The sequence below is a fragment of the Ranitomeya variabilis genome, chromosome 4, assembly GCF_051348905.1.
Source record: "Ranitomeya variabilis isolate aRanVar5 chromosome 4, aRanVar5.hap1, whole genome shotgun sequence".
NCBI lineage: Eukaryota > Metazoa > Chordata > Amphibia > Anura > Dendrobatidae > Ranitomeya > Ranitomeya variabilis.
In genome coordinates this window covers 13,236,347-13,259,310 of record NC_135235.1, presented here as the reverse complement: position 1 = coordinate 13,259,310, position 22,964 = coordinate 13,236,347, and the positions used below count along the sequence as shown (strand labels likewise).

At 40.2% G+C, this 22,964-nt stretch overlaps 1 protein-coding gene across 49 annotated transcripts in view; it reads left to right on the top strand.

Annotated features, from left to right (window-relative positions):
• TCF7L2 (transcription factor 7 like 2) overlaps positions 1-22,964 on the top strand; it is a 271,190-nt gene that overhangs the window by 225,757 nt on the left and 22,469 nt on the right. For 41 of the 49 annotated variants that reach the window (XM_077257977.1, XM_077257973.1, XM_077258013.1 and 38 more), the window contains 3 exons: positions 18,628-18,760; positions 20,091-20,193; positions 21,710-21,796. In XM_077257977.1, the coding sequence (XP_077114092.1) occupies positions 18,628-18,760; positions 20,091-20,193; positions 21,710-21,796 (323 nt within the window). Of the gene's footprint in view, positions 1-88; positions 913-1,378; positions 2,946-18,627; positions 18,761-20,090; positions 20,194-21,709; positions 21,797-22,964 lie in introns of those variants that run through there. The other 8 variants (XM_077257969.1, XM_077257968.1, XM_077257965.1 and 5 more) reach the window with 3 other exon arrangements.

Here is a 22,964-nt window from a genome sequence, read left to right as displayed (position 1 = left end):
TTTGTTTAATCTTTTTGATCTTTTCAATTATCGCTATTTGAAGATCAATAGTCATTTTATTTTCCCCCCTCTGCTTGAAGGCGCATTGGCGGGTATAGTTTTTGCAAGGATACCCATCGCTTTTAGAGAAGATATTCTCAAGTTTCTATGTCTTTTCCTTTCCTATTTTTTTGCTCTTCGCATCCGGGAGAGAATTTACCCAATGCAAGGTCTCCCTGTACCTGCTACTACCACGCCAGGAGGCACCTGCAAGCGCCGGCTCTTCCTAAAGCCATGAAATAGGGGGAATTTGTTATTTGGGGAGTTGTTTTCTTATATTTTTACAGATTTTTTCGATTTTTTTCTTAATGATCAGGTTTTTTTAACGAAAAGTAACAAATTGCTTTTGTATTATTATTTTTTTTTAAACGTCTACGATTTACTCTTTTCGATAGAAACACTGTATCTCTACGCTAAGCTTAGGAACTTTCTAGAGAAAGGGATTTGTCTTTTATATTTGCCAAGTCGGGAAGCAAAGTATTGTCTTTTGTTCCTGTCATTGAACTGAGGATTGGGGATGGTGGGGAGGGGGTTAGGAGAGCGTAACACAAAAACTGGAGCTTTTTATAGACGACCGTCATTGAATTGGGGAGATCTTAATAATTTTATTCTTCCCTACCAACTGAGATAATTCTTTGAATGCCTGAACTTGAGCATCTTAACTGAGGATCTGCCTGGGAAAGCTCCCATTGCCTGATTCAGCTGCTGGCGTCCTGGCTGTCTGAATGCTTTTAGTGTAGAGTGCTGCCCTCCAGCGGATCATGAAACCTCTATCTATACACTAGCCTTATCATGACGGTGTGTGGAATACTTTAATCGGAAGCATGGTCCTAGCCTGGCACTATAGAGGAAGCAAAGTAAAACTTGTAAATGGTAAGCCTGCACGTCGTCTTACAATATTTCCTATGTCTTGCATGTCGGAGATTGCTGTTTTTCCTAATCTGTTCTAGCCTGAATGTATTTTCTTGCACCAACTGCATACGACAGAAAGCTGTGTACTTAGTTCTAGCTTTAATTTATGATCCTTTAAAGGTAGGAAAAACATTCTTTTTAATAATTATTTATTTTTTTCCTTTCATATTTAAAGAAATTTTGGGAATTTTTTGAAAATGTATGCATTTGCTTTTTCCAATATCTTGATTTTTGTGCGATCTTGAGATACTTTGTGCGCTCTGACTGTGGATGGCTTTGGGTTTGTGTTATTGGTCCTGCTTCAGTGCATTTCCTAGAGTTGAGGGAATGGTCTTAGGCTCCTTCATCCTCCTGAGATTGCTCCCTGACTAGTGGAGCTGTAAGACGTTCGTTTCCCTGCCGGCGTCAGCCACATTCCAAAGCTGCTTGGTCTTTTTTAGCTCGGAATGATTCTAGGCTTTTTGTAGGATTATTTTTTGTCTCCCCCCCCCTCCTCTTATTTCGTTTCCTTGTGTTTTGTTATCGCCTCGACTGGGGAACGCGGGGTAAATAATTCCCAGTTGGGAATGCCTGTCCGGGTTACCAGTTATTGTTACTGAACTATTGGGACCTGTCCATCATTGCAGTTTACTTAGGAAATTGCACGTGTTTGAAAAGCTGGCGCTGGAGTGTGGTGGCCGCTCTCAATGGAGGGAGGGAAGGCAATTAGCTGCCCTGTTGTTGGGTTCTTTTACTTGTCAAACGGAAGACTCATTGCTTTTGTCACTGCCTTGTAAAAAGAAATCACTGGTTTTTGTTTTGGTATTAAGAGCCTTAAAGATTTCTGGCCAGCACTCCTGGGGGCCGGCGGATGTGTGGAGACGAGCACTGGTGCAGTTCATAATTTTTTATAAAGTGTTTGGGGGAAAAAAAAGTGAAGGCTGTCAGCGAGCGTGCGAGGGGCTCGAATACCTAGGAGAGAGGAATCTTCACGGCCTCTTTCCCACATTGTCAGCAGCTGCTCGGGGTATCCGGACACAATGCAGCTCATTCCCGCCTATAAAAACCCATGTGGCAAACTTTATTGAATAGGGACCCTTTAATGTCAAGTGGCGAGGGGTTTCCGGAAGGTGCAATAAAATTTGTGTTAGTTTGCGGCACTTAAAGTCAATGGTCTTGGTCTGTAAGTGTAAGGATGGAGCAGAGCGTTAGATAAACCCCCAAGTTTTGGTCCTTGAGTGTGCGGCACAGAGGGGCTTGTGTGTGGGTTTAGGGGCTTAGAGCTGCTGTTTGGCCACTGGGAGCCCCGGCTAACAAAAGCTCTCTTATGTATTGTGTCTTCTGCTTCTAGAAAAGCAAATTGATATTTAATGCTGAATGAAGGTTGTGTCGTGGAGCGCGGCGCAGGCCACACACGTCTTGTCACTCTGTGAGGCTCTGACACTTCAGAGCGTCTTCTCCTTCCACCTTTTCTTTGCAGAATTGACCAAGTTCTTGCATTGGGGGAACTTTGCAGCTCTGGCGTCTTCCTTCCTGCTCCATATTTCTTGCTAGCTCGCTTTTCTTTTGCTCCGCGCTGGTTTGCTGTGTTGCACCGTGCACTATTACCGGCTGAACGAATTGTCTGAACATTGTTTTATTTTATATTTTTTACTTTATTTCTTTTTTTTCTTTTTTTTACCATGGCGGGATCTGGTGGTTTGCACTAGCTAAAGAATATGACTGGTTCATTTGGGTCAATATATTCTACATCATCCAGTGTGGACCGAGCACCGGCGAGGTTGGCGGGTTTGATTTAGTCAGTGACTAAGTGAATGTTGCTGAGACTTCTGGATATAAGTGGACGCACCGAGCTGGCGCTGTAAAGCCAGGGTGGGCAGCAGACAGCGGGCATGTATACCAGGGATGCCGTGTTGCTTGGTCTGGACAGGACAAGTGACAAGAAGACCATGCCAGCCTGTGGATTAACTCTACTGCAGGAGCTGGGGAGCTGGCACGCCAATGTGAACTGCTGGGTGAGTAACTTGCATCTCCTCTTGTCTGTGGATTTGGGATGGGTAAACAGAGGTCCCCTCCTCCCGCATGTTGCCAAATAATTTAACCCTTGCATTGCTCACCATATGCACCCACTATAGAGCATCCCTTATGTTTATACCTGCAGGCAATCGTTGTAAGGTTCACCGGCACCATCATCTGGTGATTTTCCCATTATCCTGAATTCAGCAGCCGGAGGGGCACCGTGTGTTGGACTCCGCTGACTGTCCGCACCGGGAACCGTCCCCTGCTCTCATTATCGCCGTGTCAGGGCCGTGCACCCGGGTAGAATAACTGTGCAGTGGGGAGAGGGGAGGTCGGGGCGCAGATTAGAGAAACAAGAGCTAATTGTTTCTGCCTCTCATCCAGCGCAAATTGAGGAGGAAATAAGAAGCGTCAGCGGCTGTCACTATATGTGCTAATGAAATCACTGGCGACAGCTCACACGGCCGTCACTGGCAGCACTGCCTGACACCGTCCTGACCGGCCCTGTGTGAGACCGGATTATCTCCTCTCTGTAATATGTGACATTGTATCCATGAGGCTAGAAGCCGGCAGCCCCAGGTACAGGCCTGTGCGGCGGAACAATAATAATTGTTATATAGCGCCAACATACTCTGCAGCGCCGTACAAATCACAGCAACATCAGACATTACAGAACGAAGGAGTGAGGGCCCTGATCACAAGAGCTTGCAATCTATCTATATCTAACTATTATCTATCTATTATTTATCTATCGGTTATCTATTATCTATCTATTATCTATCTTTTATCGATCTATCGTCTGTTATCTATTTATCTCTATTATCTATCTATTATATAATATCAATTATCTAATATATATCTCGATTTTATCTATTTATCTATTATCGATCATATATCTATAATCTATTATCTATTTATGTATTATCTATCTATTATCTATCTATTATCTATTTATGTATTATCTATCTATTATCTATCTATTATCTACCTATCTATACTGTATATTGTCTATGGCCTTTGATTTGTTGATGACACTTTTCATTATCTAGAATTATCTATAGTTCACATGATTGTCGCTGTATTGGTGAACAGACGGTCTATATAGTCTACAGTATATACAGCACAATCTGCAGCACATTATACAGCACAATGTACAGGCAGTGAGCAGATAACAGTGATATAGATAAAGGTGCTGATCTTCTGTGCATGACGAGGTGTCGGCCCCTCGACCTGTACATCAGATTTCCTGTATGGAGACATTAGTTTTCAGCCACGGTGGTGTAATTTCCATATAATGTTCCCAGGACATTTCTTGTGACGGTGTCTATATAACAGACCGTATATTCCTGTGACGTCCCTGTAAACGTTTGGATCAGTGGGATTTGGGGGTCCGCTATGTGCAGGTTGTATAACGAGGTGATCCAGGTGTCCTACAGCTGATGCAGGAAATGTCTGAGTTTTGCTTGTTCTGCATTGTTACTGCTGACAGTGAGGGTTAGTGGGTTTGCTGCAGGTTCTAATGTTGTGCGGTCCAGCCGAGAAAGTGTCACATTTTGCAATAGACTTTGGACTGAAGAGCTTGCACTCTTTTCTGGTGGTATATAGGAGCACTATCAATTATAGGACAGGGGTCTATAGGAACTTCCAGTCACGTGTGGTGGCTTTTTATTACCAGAGTTGCTTGTTTGTCATTACAGGCCACCATACAGCATCGACGATTAGTGCAGCACTCTGTAGACATAAGGCCAGCTGTATATATAGGGGTGCAGCACTCTACAGATATTATACAGGCTGTATATAGAGATACAGTGCTCTACAGATATTATATAAGATGTATTTATCGGTACTGCACTCTGGACACATTAACTTTTTGTTTTGCCTTGAAAAATCCCGTATCACTTATTTCATAGAGATGTCAGTTTCCTAATGACCTGAGGTCACCCACCATTATTATTTCTTATGGAGGAAATAGCATTATATGTGATGTTATGCACAAAAGGACCTGTGGGGGCACCTTACTTGGGATTTAAATAACAGTTTTTGAATTCCCAGGATTATTTATGTTCCTGGGCTATTTTTGACCCCATTACTGTTCCTAATTTTTCCTAATGGTTTCTAATTTTGTAATGTTGCTATAGTAAAATAAACCTGTATGTACAGCCTATATAATTTAAGGTACAACACTATAGAGACAATATGCAGGCTGTACATAGGGGTAAAACACTATATGGACATTATGCAGATTGTATGTAGGAGTGCAGCACTATTGAAAAGTTATAAATACTGCATAGAGCGGTACAGCACTTGACAGACTATATATTATAGAGTATTTATATAGGGATATGGCACTCTTTAAGCATAATACAAGCTGTATATAGGGGTACAGCACTATAGGGACATTAAACATGCTATATAGAGGTGCAGCACTCCTACAGACATTGTACATGGTTTCTACAGGTTTTAACACACTCTATAAATGTAATACAAGCTGTGTATAAAAGTGCAGCACTCTACAGACATCATACATGTTTTAAATAGGTCTTCAGCAATATAGAGAGATTATGCAGCACTTTACAGACATTATAAAGGCTGTATATAGAAGAACAGCACTATAGAGACATTATACATGCTGTACATAGACATTCTGGAGACATTTTACAGGCTATAAGCAGGGATACAGCCAAACAATCTACAGACATTATCCAGGATATATATAGTTGTACAGGATGTATCTATATCTACAACACTGAGATTGCTGCTGCAATTTTATTGACCCTTTTAACTTTCTGTTTTGCCTTAAAAATTCTGTATCAATTATTATATAGAGATGGCAGATTCCTAATGACATGAGGTCACCACCCTAATTTCTTATGGAGGAAATAGCATTATATGTGATGTGATGCATGAAAGCACCTCTGGGGAACATGGCTTGGGACCTAAAGCACAGTTTCTAAATTCCCAGGATTTATTTATGTTCTTGGGGTTATGTTGGAGCCCATTACTGTTCCTAATTTTGTAGAATTACCATAGTAAAATATACCCCTATATAGAGCCTGTATAATGTAAAGTACAACATTCTAGAGACAGTATACAGGCTGTATAAAGGGGTAAACCATTTTGAACATTATGCAGGCTGTATATAGGAGTACAACCCTATAGGGAATATAGGGTATGTAGAGGTGCAGCACTCTACAGACATTGTACAGGATTTATATAGGGGTATGGCACTCTTTAAGCTTAATAAAGGCTTTACATAGTGGTACAGCACTCTGAAGACATTACACAGGCTGTATATGGAGTATAGCACTATAGGAACCTTGTATATGGTATATATAGAGGTATACATCACTCTAAAGACATTGTACAAGATTTGTATATGGTTGAAGAACTTTTTAAATACATTTATAAATACAAGATGTTATGTTCTTTTGTTTTCCTTGTTTGTTAAAAAATGCTTTAAAGAATTCATAAAAAATAAATACATACAATACAGGCTGTGTATAGGGGTACAGCATTCTGGAGACATACAGGCTGTGTATAGTGATACAGCACTCTACACATAGTATACAGACTGTATATATCGGTACAGCACTCTGCAGACATTATGTAGGCTGTATATAGAGATACATCACTCTGAAATCATTGTATAGGCTGTATATAAAGGTACAGCACTCTACAGACATTATACAGGCTGTATATAGAGGTACAGCATTGTACAGACATACAGGCTGTATATAGAGATACAGCTTTCAATATACAGGTCCTTCTCAAAAAATTAGCATATAGTGTTAAATTTCATTATTTACCATAATGTAATGATTACAATTAAACTTTCATATATTATAGATTCATTATCCACCAACTGAAATTTGTCAGGTCTTTTATTGTTTTAATACTGATGATTTTGGCATACAACTCCTGATAACCCAAAAAACCTGTCTCAATAAATTAGCATATCAAGAAAAGGTTCTCTAAACGACCTATTACCCTAATCTTCTGAATCAACTAATTAACTCTAAACACTTGCAAAAGATACCTGAGGCTTTTAAAAACTCCCTGCCTGGTTCATTACTCAAAACCCCCATCATGGGTAAGACTAGCGACCTGACAGATGTCAAGAAGGCCATCATTGACACCCTCAAGCAAGAGGGTAAGACCCAGAAAGAAATTTCTCAACAAATAGGCTGTTCCCAGAGTGCTGTATCAAGGCACCTCAATGGTAAGTCTGTTGGAAGGAAACAATGTGGCAGAAAACGCTGTACAACGAGAAGAGGTGACCGGACCCTGAGGAAGATTGTGGAGAAGGACCGATTCCAGACCTTGGGGAACCTGAGGAAGCAGTGGACTGAGTCTGGTGTGGAAACATCCAGAGCCACCGTGCACAGGCGTGTGCAGGAAATGGGCTACAGGTGCCGCATTCCCCAGGTAAACAGCGGCAGAAGCGCCTGACCTGGGCTACAGAGAAGCAGCACTGGACTGTTGCTAAGTGGTCCCAAGTACTTTTTTCTGATGAAAGCAAATTTTGCATGTCATTCGGAAATCAAGGTGCCAGAGTCTGGAGGAAGACTGGGGAGAAGGAAATGCCAAAATGCCTGAAGTCCAGTGTCAAGTACCCACAGTCAGTGATGGTGTGGGGTGCCATGTCAGCTGCTGGTGTTGGTCCACTGTGTTTCATCAAGGGCAGGGTCAATGCAGCTAGCTATCAGGAGATTTTGGAGCACTTCATGCTTCCATCGGCTGAAATGCTTTATGGAGATGAAGATTTCATTTTTCAGCACGACCTGGCACCTGCTCACAGTGCCAAAACCACTGGTAAATGGTTTACTGACCATGGTATTACTGTGCTCAATTGGCCAGCCAACTCTCCTGACCTGAACCCCATAGAGAATCTGTGGGATATTGTGAAGAGAAAGTTGAGAGACGCAAGACCCAACACTCTGGATGAGCTTAAGGCCGCTATTGAAGCATCCTGGGCCTCCATAACATCTCAGCAGTGTCACAGGCTGATTGCCTCCATGCCACGCCGCATTGAAGCAGTCATTTCTGCCAAAGGATTCCCGACCAAGTATTGAGTGCATAACTGAACATTATTATTTGATGGTTTTTTTGTTTGGTATTAAAAAACACTTTCATTTGATTGGACGGGTGAAATATGCTAATTTATTGAGACAGGTTTTTTGGGTTATCAGGAGTTGTAGGCCAAAATCTTCAGTATTAAAACAATAAAAGACCTGACAAATTTCAGTTGGTGGATAATGAATCTATAATATATGAAAGTTTAATTGTAATCATTACATTATGGTAAATAATGAAATTTAACACTATATGCTAATTTTTTGAGAAGGACCTGTACATTATACAGGCAGTATATAGGGTTACAGCACTCTACAGGTATTACACAGGCTGTATATAGAGGTAGAGCACTCTGGAGACATTATGCAGGCTGTATATAGTGGCACAGCACTCTACAGGCATAAAAGCTGTATATCGTGGTACAGCACGTTATACACATCATACAGACTGTATATAGAGATACAGCACTCTACAGACATTATACGGGCTGTGTATAGGGTTATAGCATTCTACATACATGATACAGGCTGCATATAGTGGTACAGCACTCTACAGACATCATACAGGCTGTATATAGAGGTACAGCACTCTACAGACATTATACAGGCTATGTATAGGGTTATAGCAGTCTACATACATTATACAGGCTGCATATAGGGGTACAGCACTCTACAGACATTATACAGGTTGTATATAGGTGGACAGCACTCGTCAGACATAAAGACTCTATATAGGGGTACAATATTCTACAGATATTCTACAGGCTGTATATAGTGGTACAGCACTCTAAAGACATCATACGGGCTGTATGTAGAGATACAGCACTCTACAGACATTGTAAAAGCTGTATATAGAGGTACAGCATTCTACAGGCTGCATATAGTGGCACAGCACTCTACAGACATAAAGGCTGTATATAGTGGTACAGCAGTCTACAGACATCATACAGGCTGTATATAGAGGTACAGTACTCTAGAGACATTATATAGCTTGTATATAGTGGTACATCACTTTACAGACATTATAAAGACTGTATATAGGGGTACAGCACTCTACAGATATTATGCAGGTTGTATATAGAGGTACTGCAGTCTACAGACATTATACAGGCTGTATATAGTGGTACAGCATTCTATAGATATAAAGGCTGCATATAGTGGTACAGCAGTCTTCAGACATACAGGCTGTATATAGGGGTACAGTATTCTACAGATATTATACTGGTTGTATATAGAAGTACAGCATTCTACAGACATACAGGCTGTATATAGAAATACAACACTCTACAGAGATAATACAGGCTGTATACAGAGGTACAGCATTCTACAGACATTCTACAGGCTGTATATAGAGGTATAGCATTCTACAGACATTATACATGATGTATATAAAGGTACAGCATTCTATAGACATTATTAAGGCTGTATATAGGGGTACAGCACTCAAGGTATTCTACTGGCTGTATATAGGGATACATCACTCTGGAGATGTTATATAGGCCATATATAGGGTTACAGCACTCTACAGATATTATACAGGCTGTATATAGAGGTGCAGTATTCTATAGACATTAAACAGGCTGTATATAGAGCTGCAGCACTCTGGCGACATTATTCAGGCTGTGTATAGTGGGACAGCACTCTACGGACATTATAAAGGCTGTATATAGAGGTACAGCTTACTACATACAGTATACAGGCTGTATATAGGGGTACAGTATTCTACAGACACTAAACATGCTGTATATAGGGGTACAGCACTGTACAGACACTATACAGGCTGTATATGGGAGTACAGCACTCTACAGAGATTATACAAGCTGTATATTGAGGTAGAGCACTCTACAGATATTATACAGGCTGCATATAGGGGTATAGCCCTCTACAGACATATAGGCTTTATATAGGGGTACAGCACTCTACAGATATTATACAGGTGGTATATATAGGCACAGCATTTTACAGACATTATATAGGCTGTATATAGAGGTATAGCATTCTACAGACATTATACAGGCTATATATAGAGGTACAGCATTCTATAGACATTATATAGGCTGTATATAGGGGTACACCACTCTGGAGACATTATAAAGGCTGTATATGGAGGTACATCACTCTACAGATATAATACAGGCTTCATATAGTGGTACAACACTCTTGGACATACAAGCTGTATATAGGGGTACAGCACTCTACAGACATTATACAGGCTGTATATAGAGATAAAGCACTCTGGAGACATTATAAAGACTGTATATAGGGGTACAGCACTCTACAGACATTACACAGGCTTTATATAGAGGTACAGCACTCTACAGACATTATACAGGCTTTATGTAGGGGTACAGCACTCTACAGACATTATACATGCTGTATATAGAGATAAAGCACTCTGGAGACATTATAAAGACTGTATATAGAGGTACAACACTCTACAAACATTATACTGGCTGTATATAGAGGTACAGCACTCTGGAGACATTATACAGGCTGTATATAGGGGTACAGCCCTCTGCAGACATTATAAAGGCTTTATATAGGGGTACAGCACTCTACAGATATTATACAGGCGGTATATAGAGGTACAGCATTTTAGAGGCATACAGGCTGTATATAGGGGTACACCACTCGAGGTATTATACAGACGGTATATAGGGGTACAGCACTCTGGAGATATTGTACAGGCCATATATAGAGGTACAGCATTCTACAGACATTATACAGGCTTTATGTAGGGGTACGGCACTCTACAGACATTATACAGGCTGTATATAGAAGTACAGCATTCTACAGATATTATACAGGCAGTATATAGAGGTACAAAACTCTACAGACATTATACTGGCTGTATATAGAGATACAGAACTCTGGAGACATTATACAGGCTGTATATTGGGGTACAACACTCTACAGATATTATACAGTTTGTATATAGGGGTACAGCGCTCTACAGATATTATATAGGCTGTATGTAGAGGTACAACACTGGAGACATTATACAGGCTTTATATAGGGGTACAGCACTCTGCAGACATACAGGCTGTATATAGAGGTACAGCACTATTGGGATATTGTGTATGGTATATATAGAGGTATACATCACTCCACAGACATTGTACAGGATTTCTATATGGTTACAGAACTTTATAAATATAATACAGGCTGTATATAAGGGTACAGCACTCTGGGGACATTATACAGACTGTATATAGAGGTACAGCACTCTACAGATATTATACAGGCTGAATATAGGGAAATAGCATGCTACATACGTTAGATAGGCTGTATCTGGTTTCCACAAAGACATTATACAGGCTATATATAGAGGTACAACACTTGACAACCATTACAGAGGCTGTATATAGGGGTACACAGCTCTGTAGACATTATACAGGCTGTATATAGGGAAATATTCTAGTAACATTATACCAGGTTATATCTAGTATATGTAGGGTTCGACACTACAGGAATTTCAGGGGGCTTCGTAATGACCAAAATTAAGAGCAAGAAGCAGATTAACCTGATAAGCTGTATCACCAAGTGTATCAGTTTTGCTGGTACTAATGTCTTTTTCTTGTGTGTGTGTGCATATATATATATATATACATACATAAGCAAAAAAAGGAACAGCATAGTACAGGTCCTTCTCAAAAAATTAGCATATAGTGTTAAATGTAATTATTTACCATAATGTAATGATTACAATTAAACTTTCATATATTATAGATTCATTATCCACCAACTGAAATTTGTCAGGTCTTTTATTGTTTTAATACTGATGATTTTGGCATACAACTCCTGATAACCCAAAAAAACCTGTCTCAATAAATTAGCATATTTCACCCGTCCAATCAAATAAAAGTGTTTTTTAATAACAAACAAAAAATCCATCAAATAATAATGTTCAGTTATGCACTCAATACTTGGTCGGGAATCCTTTGGCAGAAATGACTGCTTCAATGCGGCGTGGCATGGAGGCAATCAGCCTGTGACACTGCTGAGATGTTATGGAGGCCCAGGATGCTTCAATAGCGGCCTTAAGCTCATCCAGAGTGTTGGGTCTTGCGTCTCTCAACTTTCTCTTCACAATATCCCACAGATTCTCTATGGGGTTCAGGTCAGGAGAGTTGGCAGGCCAATTGAGCACAGTAATACCATGGTCAGTAAACCATTTACCAGTGGTTTTGGCACTGTGAGCAGGTGCCAGGTCGTGCTGGAAAATGAAATCTTCATCTCCATAAAGCATTTCAGCCGATGGAAGCATGAAGTGCTCCAAAATCTCCTGATAGCTAGCTGCATTGACCCTGCCCTTGATGAAACACAGTGGACCAACACCAGCAGCTGACATGGCACCCCACACCATCACTGACTGTGGGTACTTGACACTGGACTTCAGGCATTTTGGCATTTCCTTCTCCCCAGTCTTCCTCCAGACTCTGGCACCTTGATTTCCGAATGACATGCAAAATTTGCTTTCATCAGAAAAAAGTACTTGGGACCACTTAGCAACAGTCCAGTGCTGCTTCTCTGTAGCCCAGGTCAGGCGCTTCTGCCGCTGTTTACCTGGGGAATGCGGCACCTGTAGCCCATTTCCTGCACACGCCTGTGCACGGTGGCTCTGGATGTTTCCACACCAGACTCAGTCCACTGCTTCCTCAGGTTCCCCAAGGTCTGGAATCGGTCCTTCTCCACAATCTTCCTCAGGTTCCGGTCACCTCTTCTCGTTGTACAGCGTTTTCTGCCACATTGTTTCCTTCCAACAGACTTACCATTGAGGTGCCTTGATACAGCACTCTGGGAACAGCCTATTTGTTGAGAAATTTCTTTCTGGGTCTTACCCTCTTGCTTGAGGGTGTCAATGATGGCCTTCTTGACATCTGTCAGGTCGCTAGTCTTACCCATGATGGGGGTTTTGAGTAATGAACCAGGCAGGGAGTTTTTAAAAGCCTCAGGTATCTTTTGCATGTGTTTAGAGTTAATTAGTTGATTCAGAAGATTAGGGTAATAGGTCGTTTAGAGAACCTTTTCTTGATATGCTAATTTATTGAGACAGGTTTTTTGGGTTATCAGGAGTTGTATGCCAAAATCATCAGTATTAAAACAATAAAAGACCTGACAAATTTCAGTTGGGAGGATAATGAATCTATAATATATGAAAGTTTAATTGTAATCATTACATTATGGTAAATAATGAAATTTAACACTATATGCTAATTTTTTGAGAAGGACCTGTATAATACTTATCTTCGGGTGCAAGGCCCCTAGACAAGAAAGAGGCAGCACTTTTAGAATCCTGCACATTTTCCCACTGAAACAATGGAGTGCTGCCTCTTTCTTGGAATTATATATATATTACTCTAGTCTTCTTGTGATTTGATATATAGTGCACTGCATATAGTCGCTGTGTGATTGGCACTGGTATGTGACTGGTAACGTATTGTGTATCCTGGGTCTGTTACTGGTTGTATATGTGGTTTTATATGTTGCATTTATGGATTTAAGTGTAATATATCATAGAGCTCAGGTTTCTGGTATATTTTGGGTGAAGTGACACATGTACATAGCGTATGCATCTAAAATCCTGACGAATTTCGATATGTATCCCACTGAGGTTGAGTAGTCTCTTATCATCCCCCTTAGTTGATGCAATTATAATGACCTTTCTAATTTTCTGTTTTGCATTGAAAAATATTATATTACTTATTTTATAAAGATAGCAGTTTTCTAGTGCACTGAGGTCACCCATCTGTTATAATTTCGTATGGAGGAAATAGCAGCATTATATGTGATGAAATGCATGAAAGAACTTGCTGGGGCACCAGACTTTGGCTCTGTCAACGTTTCTGAATTTCCAGTATTGTTTATGCTGTTGGGGTTATGTTTGACCCCATTACTGTTCCTAATTTTTGATAAATTGCTATAGTAAAATATATTCTACAAATTACAGTCTATTAAATTCTTTTGTATTGTTTTATGTACAGATATTCACAAGCTTTGATATAGTTTTACCTATAACAATACGATTAGAAAGATATCCTAAATTAAGGATAATATGTACTTTTTAGGCCATTCCTTGGATAGTTTTGGTTGAATTCATTACTGTTCAATAAGAATTTCTTTCCATTGACATAGAAAATCAACCAAAACATACCAGTGCCTGTATTTCATTCTGTATATGCTCAAGAAATTCTATATTCAGCTTCACTTCAACTTCTGGGATAGACATTAACAAATTCCATCCATTATGCATTTGCAGGGTGCAATCCTATTACATTACAAGGCATGCTTTTTTATGGCCATATGGCCTGATGTAGTATTGGTGCGATCAGTATGTCATCCATGTATACACAAAGATTTTACTTTGTTTTATTATATTTTTTTTTTTTATCAGGTTTATTGAGAGATTTCTTGTAGTCAGGAAGGATTTTAGCCTTTTACAACATTTGTATTTTTTTTGTGCTTCTTGTTTGACACATTGAGGAAATAATAGGTCGGACCTGATTAAATTGTGTCTGAACCTGTTATACAATGTATCAATGCACTGAGAGCCAATAGATTGTTTATAAGTGACTGAACCCCCACATTTCCCGTTATCCCTCAATTTCACGCCACTATGTGATATCATTGCTTTCCTATTGCTTTCAAATATCTAAAAATTTGTCCCATATATCCAATTTGTACCATCTAAAGCTAATACATTTTTCCTGCATTTCTACATGATCCTAAAATTACCAAATTAACTCCGGTGACCTGTGGTCACATGACTGTGCGCCAATTTAATGGTGCACACCAGGTGTTAGTGTACTACTCACCTGCTGCATACATTGCCCGGCTCGGTCCCTGAGCTTGGCCTCCAATTTCTTAGATTCTCACTAGATCCTCTAGGGGCGCCGCTGAACTAAATTATTTATGTTTCCTAATTGCCTTTTAATGCTGATTTGAAGGACCGGAAGCAAATACTGGAACGGCGGGGCGATGAAATTAGCAAAATACAAAGCTGATTGATAAAGGAGCGATTGCCCAAATCACTGACCCCTGACAACTGATAGATATTTCTATATATTTAATCTTTAAATACATTTTTAATTATCTTTGTATAAATATTTTACTTATTATGTAATATAAAGGAGTTTTTTCTGGGACTTTTATTAATTTATTATACTAACATTATTGGTATTTCTTTAATTTTGTGTTATAAAGTATTTATTAATATTCACATTCAATTATTGTATTCGGAGTCGGTGGTGCATGTTTTAATGTTACAATAAATTCTGCAAATCTCCACTTTTTTTTTGAGTTTTGCACAATTATTTTATTAACAAAACCAAACATACAAACGGGCCTTGGTTGTCACAACGTAGTTGCCCGGCTCAGAGCCATGGCCGGTGTACAATGACATCCATTGTATTTACCAGCTGGCGCCATTGACGAGAGCTCATGAGGCTTTAAGACGTTTCACGGAAACAAGAGAAACCTTAACGGGCAGAATCCTTGTGTCTCCGATTGTGGAAGAGAACAAGAAGACGTGATGTAATAAGCATTTAGCTCTTGTCAGGTCGCGCTGCCGCCGCTCCCTGGGTATTAATACAAGCTGCTTATGGAAATGAGGCCATATCTAGGCTGTAATCTGCTCAGCCATTACTACGAGAGCGTCTTTATCTGCCGGCCACATAATCTGGTTAAATGTTCTGCCTTGTAAAACTCCGGCTCAATACCACCTTGGGGAATATGGATTTTCGGTCTGAGTGGTTCCCATCTCGGGAATCCGTGCAGCATTTCTGCGGATGAAAGCATGAACCTGGCCCCGGCGCGCAGGTCCCAGTGTTTACGGGGGAGGCGCCTCTACGGAGAGTGGATGTTGTGACTCCTCGCCGCTCTGCTCACTGCGCTCGCCGCCATTTAGTTTTTGTGATAAAAGTCTTTGAGAAGTGAATGGCGGGAGAAACAAGATCTCGTCAATGTCACGGAATATACAAGGCAGGTCCTTAGATCCCGGCTGTATAAAGGGGGCTGCTGACTCTGGGAGCGAGATACAGTGCGCGTTAACAAATCCGGAGGTTGCGCGGGGCTGGCCTCGGACGCTATTAAAGGCAGGGTACCCGCTGCGCCGACTTGCATCACAAAAGGGTGTGAATCGGAGGGAGTCAGAGAGGAGGTGGAGGGGCTCGCGCCTCAGCATGCCATGCCTTTATGCCATCATAGGAGAAAATTGCTAGGGGAGAAGAGGAGGTGGGCCCTGTCATGGGGAGGAAGGAACCAATGGGCCCGGCACTGCTGAGAGTCCTGTCCTCCAAAAAGAAGTAGGAAGGAGGACACGAAGAACGTAGAGCAGGGGACACATCCGAGTCTGGAACGACGCTGGCCGGGGCAAAAACAAGAGATGCTTTGGAAAATTTTTGGAAGTAAAAAGATAAAAAAGAAAAATATTCAGGGTTTATACCATAAGAGGTGATTAAGAGTGTGTTTTTTTTTGCACACGGTTTGTAAAAGTCGAGTGTTTGTGTAAACAGGAGCTTTAATAATCGATGGTGCAATAAAACCATCATTAAAAAAAGATCCGGGAACAAAACCGCAGCATCTGACCTGGAAATGCTCCGGAAGTTTCTGTAAAGTCCCCTCGTTTCCAGTTGTCAGACTGCTATGAAGCGTTTTTAAAATAGTTGTCATTATTTTCGGCGGCCCGGATTACAGGGAAAGTCATGTGACCTCAGATAACGCGAGAAATGTATCTGCTCGGGATTTGCCACTTTGTTCACATGTGCAGATCATAGACTGAGGATGAAGAATTGTCAGTGAGCGGGTACATACTTTGGGGGGGGGGGGATTGGTGCCAAATTCCTCTTTTAAGTTTCCTTTGTGTTTTTTTCTCTGTTCACCATTGTGGACACCGTTCGCCGTTTTTGTAATTCAGATGTTTGCAGCAATTCGTTGTTTGTCACTTTTTAAAGAAAGAAAAATACATAACATTTTGACACAAATTTACTCCCGCCAAGTGATTATTTTTGGATACTAGAAATTTTTGCGTAAAGGTAACATTACTGTGTGACATTCTAGTGTATCGTCTGACTTCTGCTTGAAAATCACATAGAAGGTAAAAGACCAAAGTAGCGAGCATTTTTATCGGATTTCATGAGCTCACGTGCGCCAGTTATTAAGAAATGAGCATTTAAAATGGAAATAAATACAGTGGCTTAGAAAAAAGTTTCTTAAAACATTCCTACAATATGTCCATCAGCTTCTGCCAGGAGCAGAGAGGACTTGGGGCATGGAAGCACCAAACCCGACAACTTCTTGGTTATGTCTGTCCTATGGGAGCTGCAGGAGGAGCCACAAGGGAGACAGTGACTTCCCTGCCTGAAAATTTGGGTACAATTTTCATACATTTGCCCCAATTCATTATTGTCTTTGAGCCTTTTTTTCTGGAATAAAAACGGTTCTTACACAGGTCCGATTCATTACTGCATATGCGCCTTTTTCTGTCCAGTTTTCAGTGTGTTTTTGCCATTTTTTTCATTTGTTCTTCTTATTTGCACCTTTTTTCATCTATTTTATGTGTTCACCTGTTTGTTTTTTGTTCACTATTGTAGGCAGTTTGGGGTCTACAGATATTTTTGGCAGATTCATCAATTGCAACTTTTTAAACAGTTGCAAACTTTTTGCACAAAATATTTTATAGATACCTGAAACTGGGGGTTTTTTTCACACTTTTTGCAACATTTTAGCAGAGCATGCAATTTTTTGTGCTAAAAAAGTGGTGAAAAAAGTTAAAGACAAAAATAAATAATTTTAATTTTGCACAAAGTTAATAAATTGCATGTGAAATTTTGAAGAATTGAACACAAAAAACAGCAATGAATATCGCAAGATAGAAAAAGAGAAGTGACTTAAAAAGAAGCAAATTATGATTCAGGAAAAGTGACTTTTATGTCTGAACCTAATTCTTTATGTAATTTGGGGCTTTTTAAAGTCACTTTTACTTGGTTACTTTGATTTTGGACAAAATTCGTCAGTTCACTTATGACATTTTGAATAATTTGCTGCAAACAACACAACAATGAAGACAAAAAAGTAAATCTGTCAGTGATGAGTCGGGGCTTTATTGTCTGTGCTCCCTGATGAAGGCCGGCTGTGGATGGGGTCGTGGTCTGTTGTAGAATGGGAAGAAGACAGGAAAATATTGAACGTCATTATAAAACTGAAATGATATTGTCTACAATGTATTCATAAAATAGAAGTTCTGTTCTATTGTTCCGCTTTCCGTTTCTGTTACTGGGAAAGCTGGGTGACGACCAATATGGCAGTTGTCACTATGCACCCTGCTTTCCCAGACTCCCACATAACAGCTGTCCATCTTGTAATGTGGCACCCGCCGCGCTCGTGTTGATGACGCTTTGTAATATGCCATTTTCCAAATCCTGAAAAGCTCAATATTTACCGCACCCAACTTTCCCGGAAACAGGACAGCGATGGCCTCTGTATCTCCTGGGAAATATTCTGGTTTTATTTCTAGGTGAAATGTTCTGTAATGGTGACTTCTACGTTCACGCCATCTTTTTTGTGGTCTTCTGTTCATTAAATTTGATTTCTCTTTGTGTCTCCGCAGTCTAATAAAGTGCCAGTAGTACAACACCCTCATCATGTCCACCCTCTCACACCGCTTATCACCTACAGTAATGAGCACTTTACCCCTGGGAACCCCCCACCACACTTACAGGCGGATGTGGACCCCAAAACAGGTAGGTGCTCCCTGTGTGACATGGATTGCCCCGCCCGGGGATGTAATGTCCTCTAATGCTATTAAGGTCTCTCCTGTATTTCCCATCATCACTTTTAGAGGGTCTTCCAGAGTTGGGACTTTGTGTCATGTGACAAGCCCCCCAAATGATACTTCTGATCCCTTTCTTTTAGGGGTGTCCAGGTGGCAACAGTCTGGCAGCAGTCATCAGTGTGACCGTGGGCCCCAGATTTAGGGACCAGGCTCGGACATTTAGCCAATTTACTAGCCTTTTTCTGACACATGAATATCAGATATTCCCTGCAGCCCTCTCCATGACTCTGGCGCCCATCGTGGGATCCCGACTCATGTGACAGCACTCGATACATTGTTACTTTTTGCCCCTTATTTCTGAATATTCTTCCCACCTTGATTAACTAACTGTTGCCTCTTAAAGGTGCAGGCGCAGAGGAAATCCTGGAGGTGTAGTGTGTCCTCCTCCCACTCTCTGTTCTCAGCTGGAGAGTTTTACAAATGATGTTTTTAGCGGCGGATTTGAGCGTCCACCTGTCTTTTGTGCCGGCGGTGATCATTTATTTATGATTTTGGCGGCCGTCTCCTCCTTCCTCCCTGTTTTACATCTCTTCTCCCTGCAGCTGTGTCTGTTTTATTCATGCATCATTGTGAACGGCAGAGAAATGACCTCACGGGGAAAGTAGAAGTGCAGGTTACAGTCGGTTCATTAGGACAAGGAGAACTTTGGGACGCTTGCCCACTGCTCCACTTGTAGGAAAGTGCATTTGCCATAAGGGAAGAATTTTGCTGAAAGAAAAGGTTCATTTGAATCTACAGAATACAATCGCTTAACTAGTAATACCCCAAAAATGATGTGGAAGAGTTAGATATACTCAAAGCAGTCTCCAAAACCTGATGCAGCTTTCCTGATAACAACATTTTAGGGATTGATATTTCAGCGATTGTCTAATATATTCCAGAGACTCCAGCTTCCAGAGCATTCTGGGACTAGTAGTTCTACAGCAGCTGACCACTGGTATAGTCCATTCATGAGATCACTTTAGATGATCATAATCACCTAGTAGACAGGGGGGAACAGGGGAGCGAACATCGGGTCTGGGTGGAAAGCCCTATAATAAGGGGCCCATTTTGGTGTTTTTAATGGAGCCCCTCCTTTTCATTGCTCATTATCATTTCATGTTTGGTTTTACGTAAACATGACTTTTACTGTTAGATTTCTTCATTTTTTTATTGCATTTTTTATTTTATTTTTTTGTCATTTTTTTAAATCTTCGTTTCATTTTCCTTATTGTTAAATCTGTTTTTTATGTCCCCAGGAATCCCTCGGCCTCCTCACCCTCCAGACATATCACCCTATTACCCTTTATCACCGGGCGCCGTAGGACAGATCCCCCATCCGCTAGGATGGTTAGTACCACAGTAAGCAGTTCCAGTGTTTTTACCATTTTTTATTATTTTACGTTTTAATGTAATGTGAATTTGATGAATGAAGTGTCCGGAGTCGTCCTACATGGGGCCTGGTGGGCAGTTCTTGCTCTTACTTTATTCTCACTGCTCTCCAGAGTTTATTCAGCCATACCGTCCCAGAAATACGGGCCTTTCTCTATTTGTTATAGTCTTTAGCAAGGGGGCGTGGCTCGCATGATCCTCTTGGGCGTGTCCTTAGGCTGATCTGCCTAATTACCATGTGAGCCACGCCCCCTCGGTAAAAAACCATAATGAATAGCACTAAGTAAATGGCCCATATCTCTGGAAGCGTATGGCAGATAAAAAAGAAACAAAAGGCGGAAAACTCAGCAGAGCAGCAGGAATGACATAAGAGAAGAAGATGGCCTCTTTTCACCCGGTGACATCTCCTCTTTAATGTATGCCGGGGTCTCCATATGTCGCAGTCTCCCCTCATATCCAAATAAACAGTAGGCTGACAATCTGGGGTGCTGCCCTGAACCTGCGAAGTTTGTGGGGGCTCTGTCTCTGGTGCACCACCATGTCTAGTCTATACCATGAGGTACTGCCCCTCCTGAACATGACGAGGGCTGGTACAATCATTTATGGGGCACAGACCCCCGGTATCTGAGTGCAGTGAACCTATAGGTTTATCTTTTATCTGGCATTTTTGTTATCTGTCCGCCCCTATCTGATGAATGCTATAGACCTCAGATCTTTGGTATATTGGGGGGCTATCTGCACCCTGTCCCCCTGTATCTGATGGAATAAATAAAAGTGTAGATAGAAGAAGTTGGAAAAATGTGTCAGTAAACGCAGCCTCCCCTCCCCCGCCCGCTCCTCGCAGTCATTACGCAGTCTCTGTCTTCTTGCGGTTAAGGGACCAATAATTTATTCAGGAACGACTGAGTCTTTCTCAAGATCTCCCCCAGTGCAGGTTGTTGTAATCATTAATTATTGTAACGAGCGGTGACTGGCGATTGGTTGCCCACAATAGTATTTGGGGACTTTCCCCCGGTAAATCTTGTCAAGTCTCATTAATGTGACAAAAGGCTACAAATTAAGATCTGTTAATTTAATGTTTTCTCACCAAGATCTAAATAGCGGAAGGGACCCAGTGCGCCGCTCGACGCCTTTGATTCCCTGCACTTTATTTTGGTATAAATTTCCATTCATTATTATTTTCTTTGCATGCGTAGCCCTCAATTAGTGTGATGGCTCCATTAAAGAAGCAAAGGCTTCGCCTTTAATTATCACAACAAAACACCTCGTTCCAACCCGGAGAGAGGCCCTATATTGACATAAGCTGAGGTTAGAAAATTTAATTAGCCGCCCGTATCAAATTTATGGCATTCACATTGGCGGCTTTGATCTGCGCCGTACAATCCCCAAGATTTTTGTCTTGATTAGATGAGAATGCTGGAATGTAATTTATTTATTTTCACATATTATACTCAATTTCTCCACTTTTTCTTTCCCCCTTTCCAAGGCAAGGTCAGCCGGTGTACCCGATCACAACCGGGGGCTTCCGACATCCCTACCCCACCGCTCTCACAGTCAATGCTTCCATGTCAAGGTGAGCGCTCTAAAAACTGGCCCGAATGCATCTTCTGTAGCCCCCAGAACCGTAAAATTGGGGAAATGTAACCACAGAGTCAGATTAACCAAAAGCAACACAAAATATCGTCCAATGTTGATTTTTGCATAAATTAGAACTTAAATATAATTAATTATTTAGATCTTATATATTATTTGACAGTGGATCTGAACGTCAGCCATTAATTATAAAAGATGGAGATATAAATATATAAGACAGATAATAGATAGATAATAGATAGATTATAGATAATAGATAGATGGATGATGGATAGATAGATAGATAGATAGATAGATAGATAGATAGATAGATAGATAGATAGATAGATAATAGATAGATAATAGATAGATAATAGATGATGGATAGATAATAGGTAGATGATGGATAGATAGATAATAGATAGGTAGATAGATAAATAGATGATAGATAGATAGATAATAGATAGATAATAGATAGATTATAGATAATAGATAGATGGATGATGGATGGATAGATAGATAGATAGATAGATAGATAGATAGATAGATAGATAGATAGATAGATGATAGATAGATAGATAATAGATAATAGATAGATAAATAGATGATGGATAGATAATAGGTAGATGATGGATAGATAGATAGATAGATAGATAGATAGATAGATAGTAGATAATAGATGATAGATAAATAATAGCTAGATAATAGATAGATAGATAATAGATAGATGATAGATAGATAGATAGATAGATAGATAGATAGATAGATGATAGATATATAAATAGATGATGGATAGCTAGATAGATAGATGACAGATAGATAATCAATAGATGATAGATAGATAGATAGATAGATAGATAGATAGATAGATAGATAGATGGATAGATGATAGATATAGAGTTGACAGATTGATGATTGATAGAGATAATAGATACATAGATAAGAGATAGATAATAGATAATATATAGATAATAGATAATATATAGATAATATATAGATAATATATAGATAATAGATGATAGATAGATAATAGATTATAGATGATAGATAATAGATAGTAATAGATAGCCATTGATGTCTGAATGTTTTTTTGTGCTGATTTAGAATATGTCTTTGGTTTTGTCAGATTGACTCTGGGTTCTGAGATATTTAATAGTTAATGAATCTCA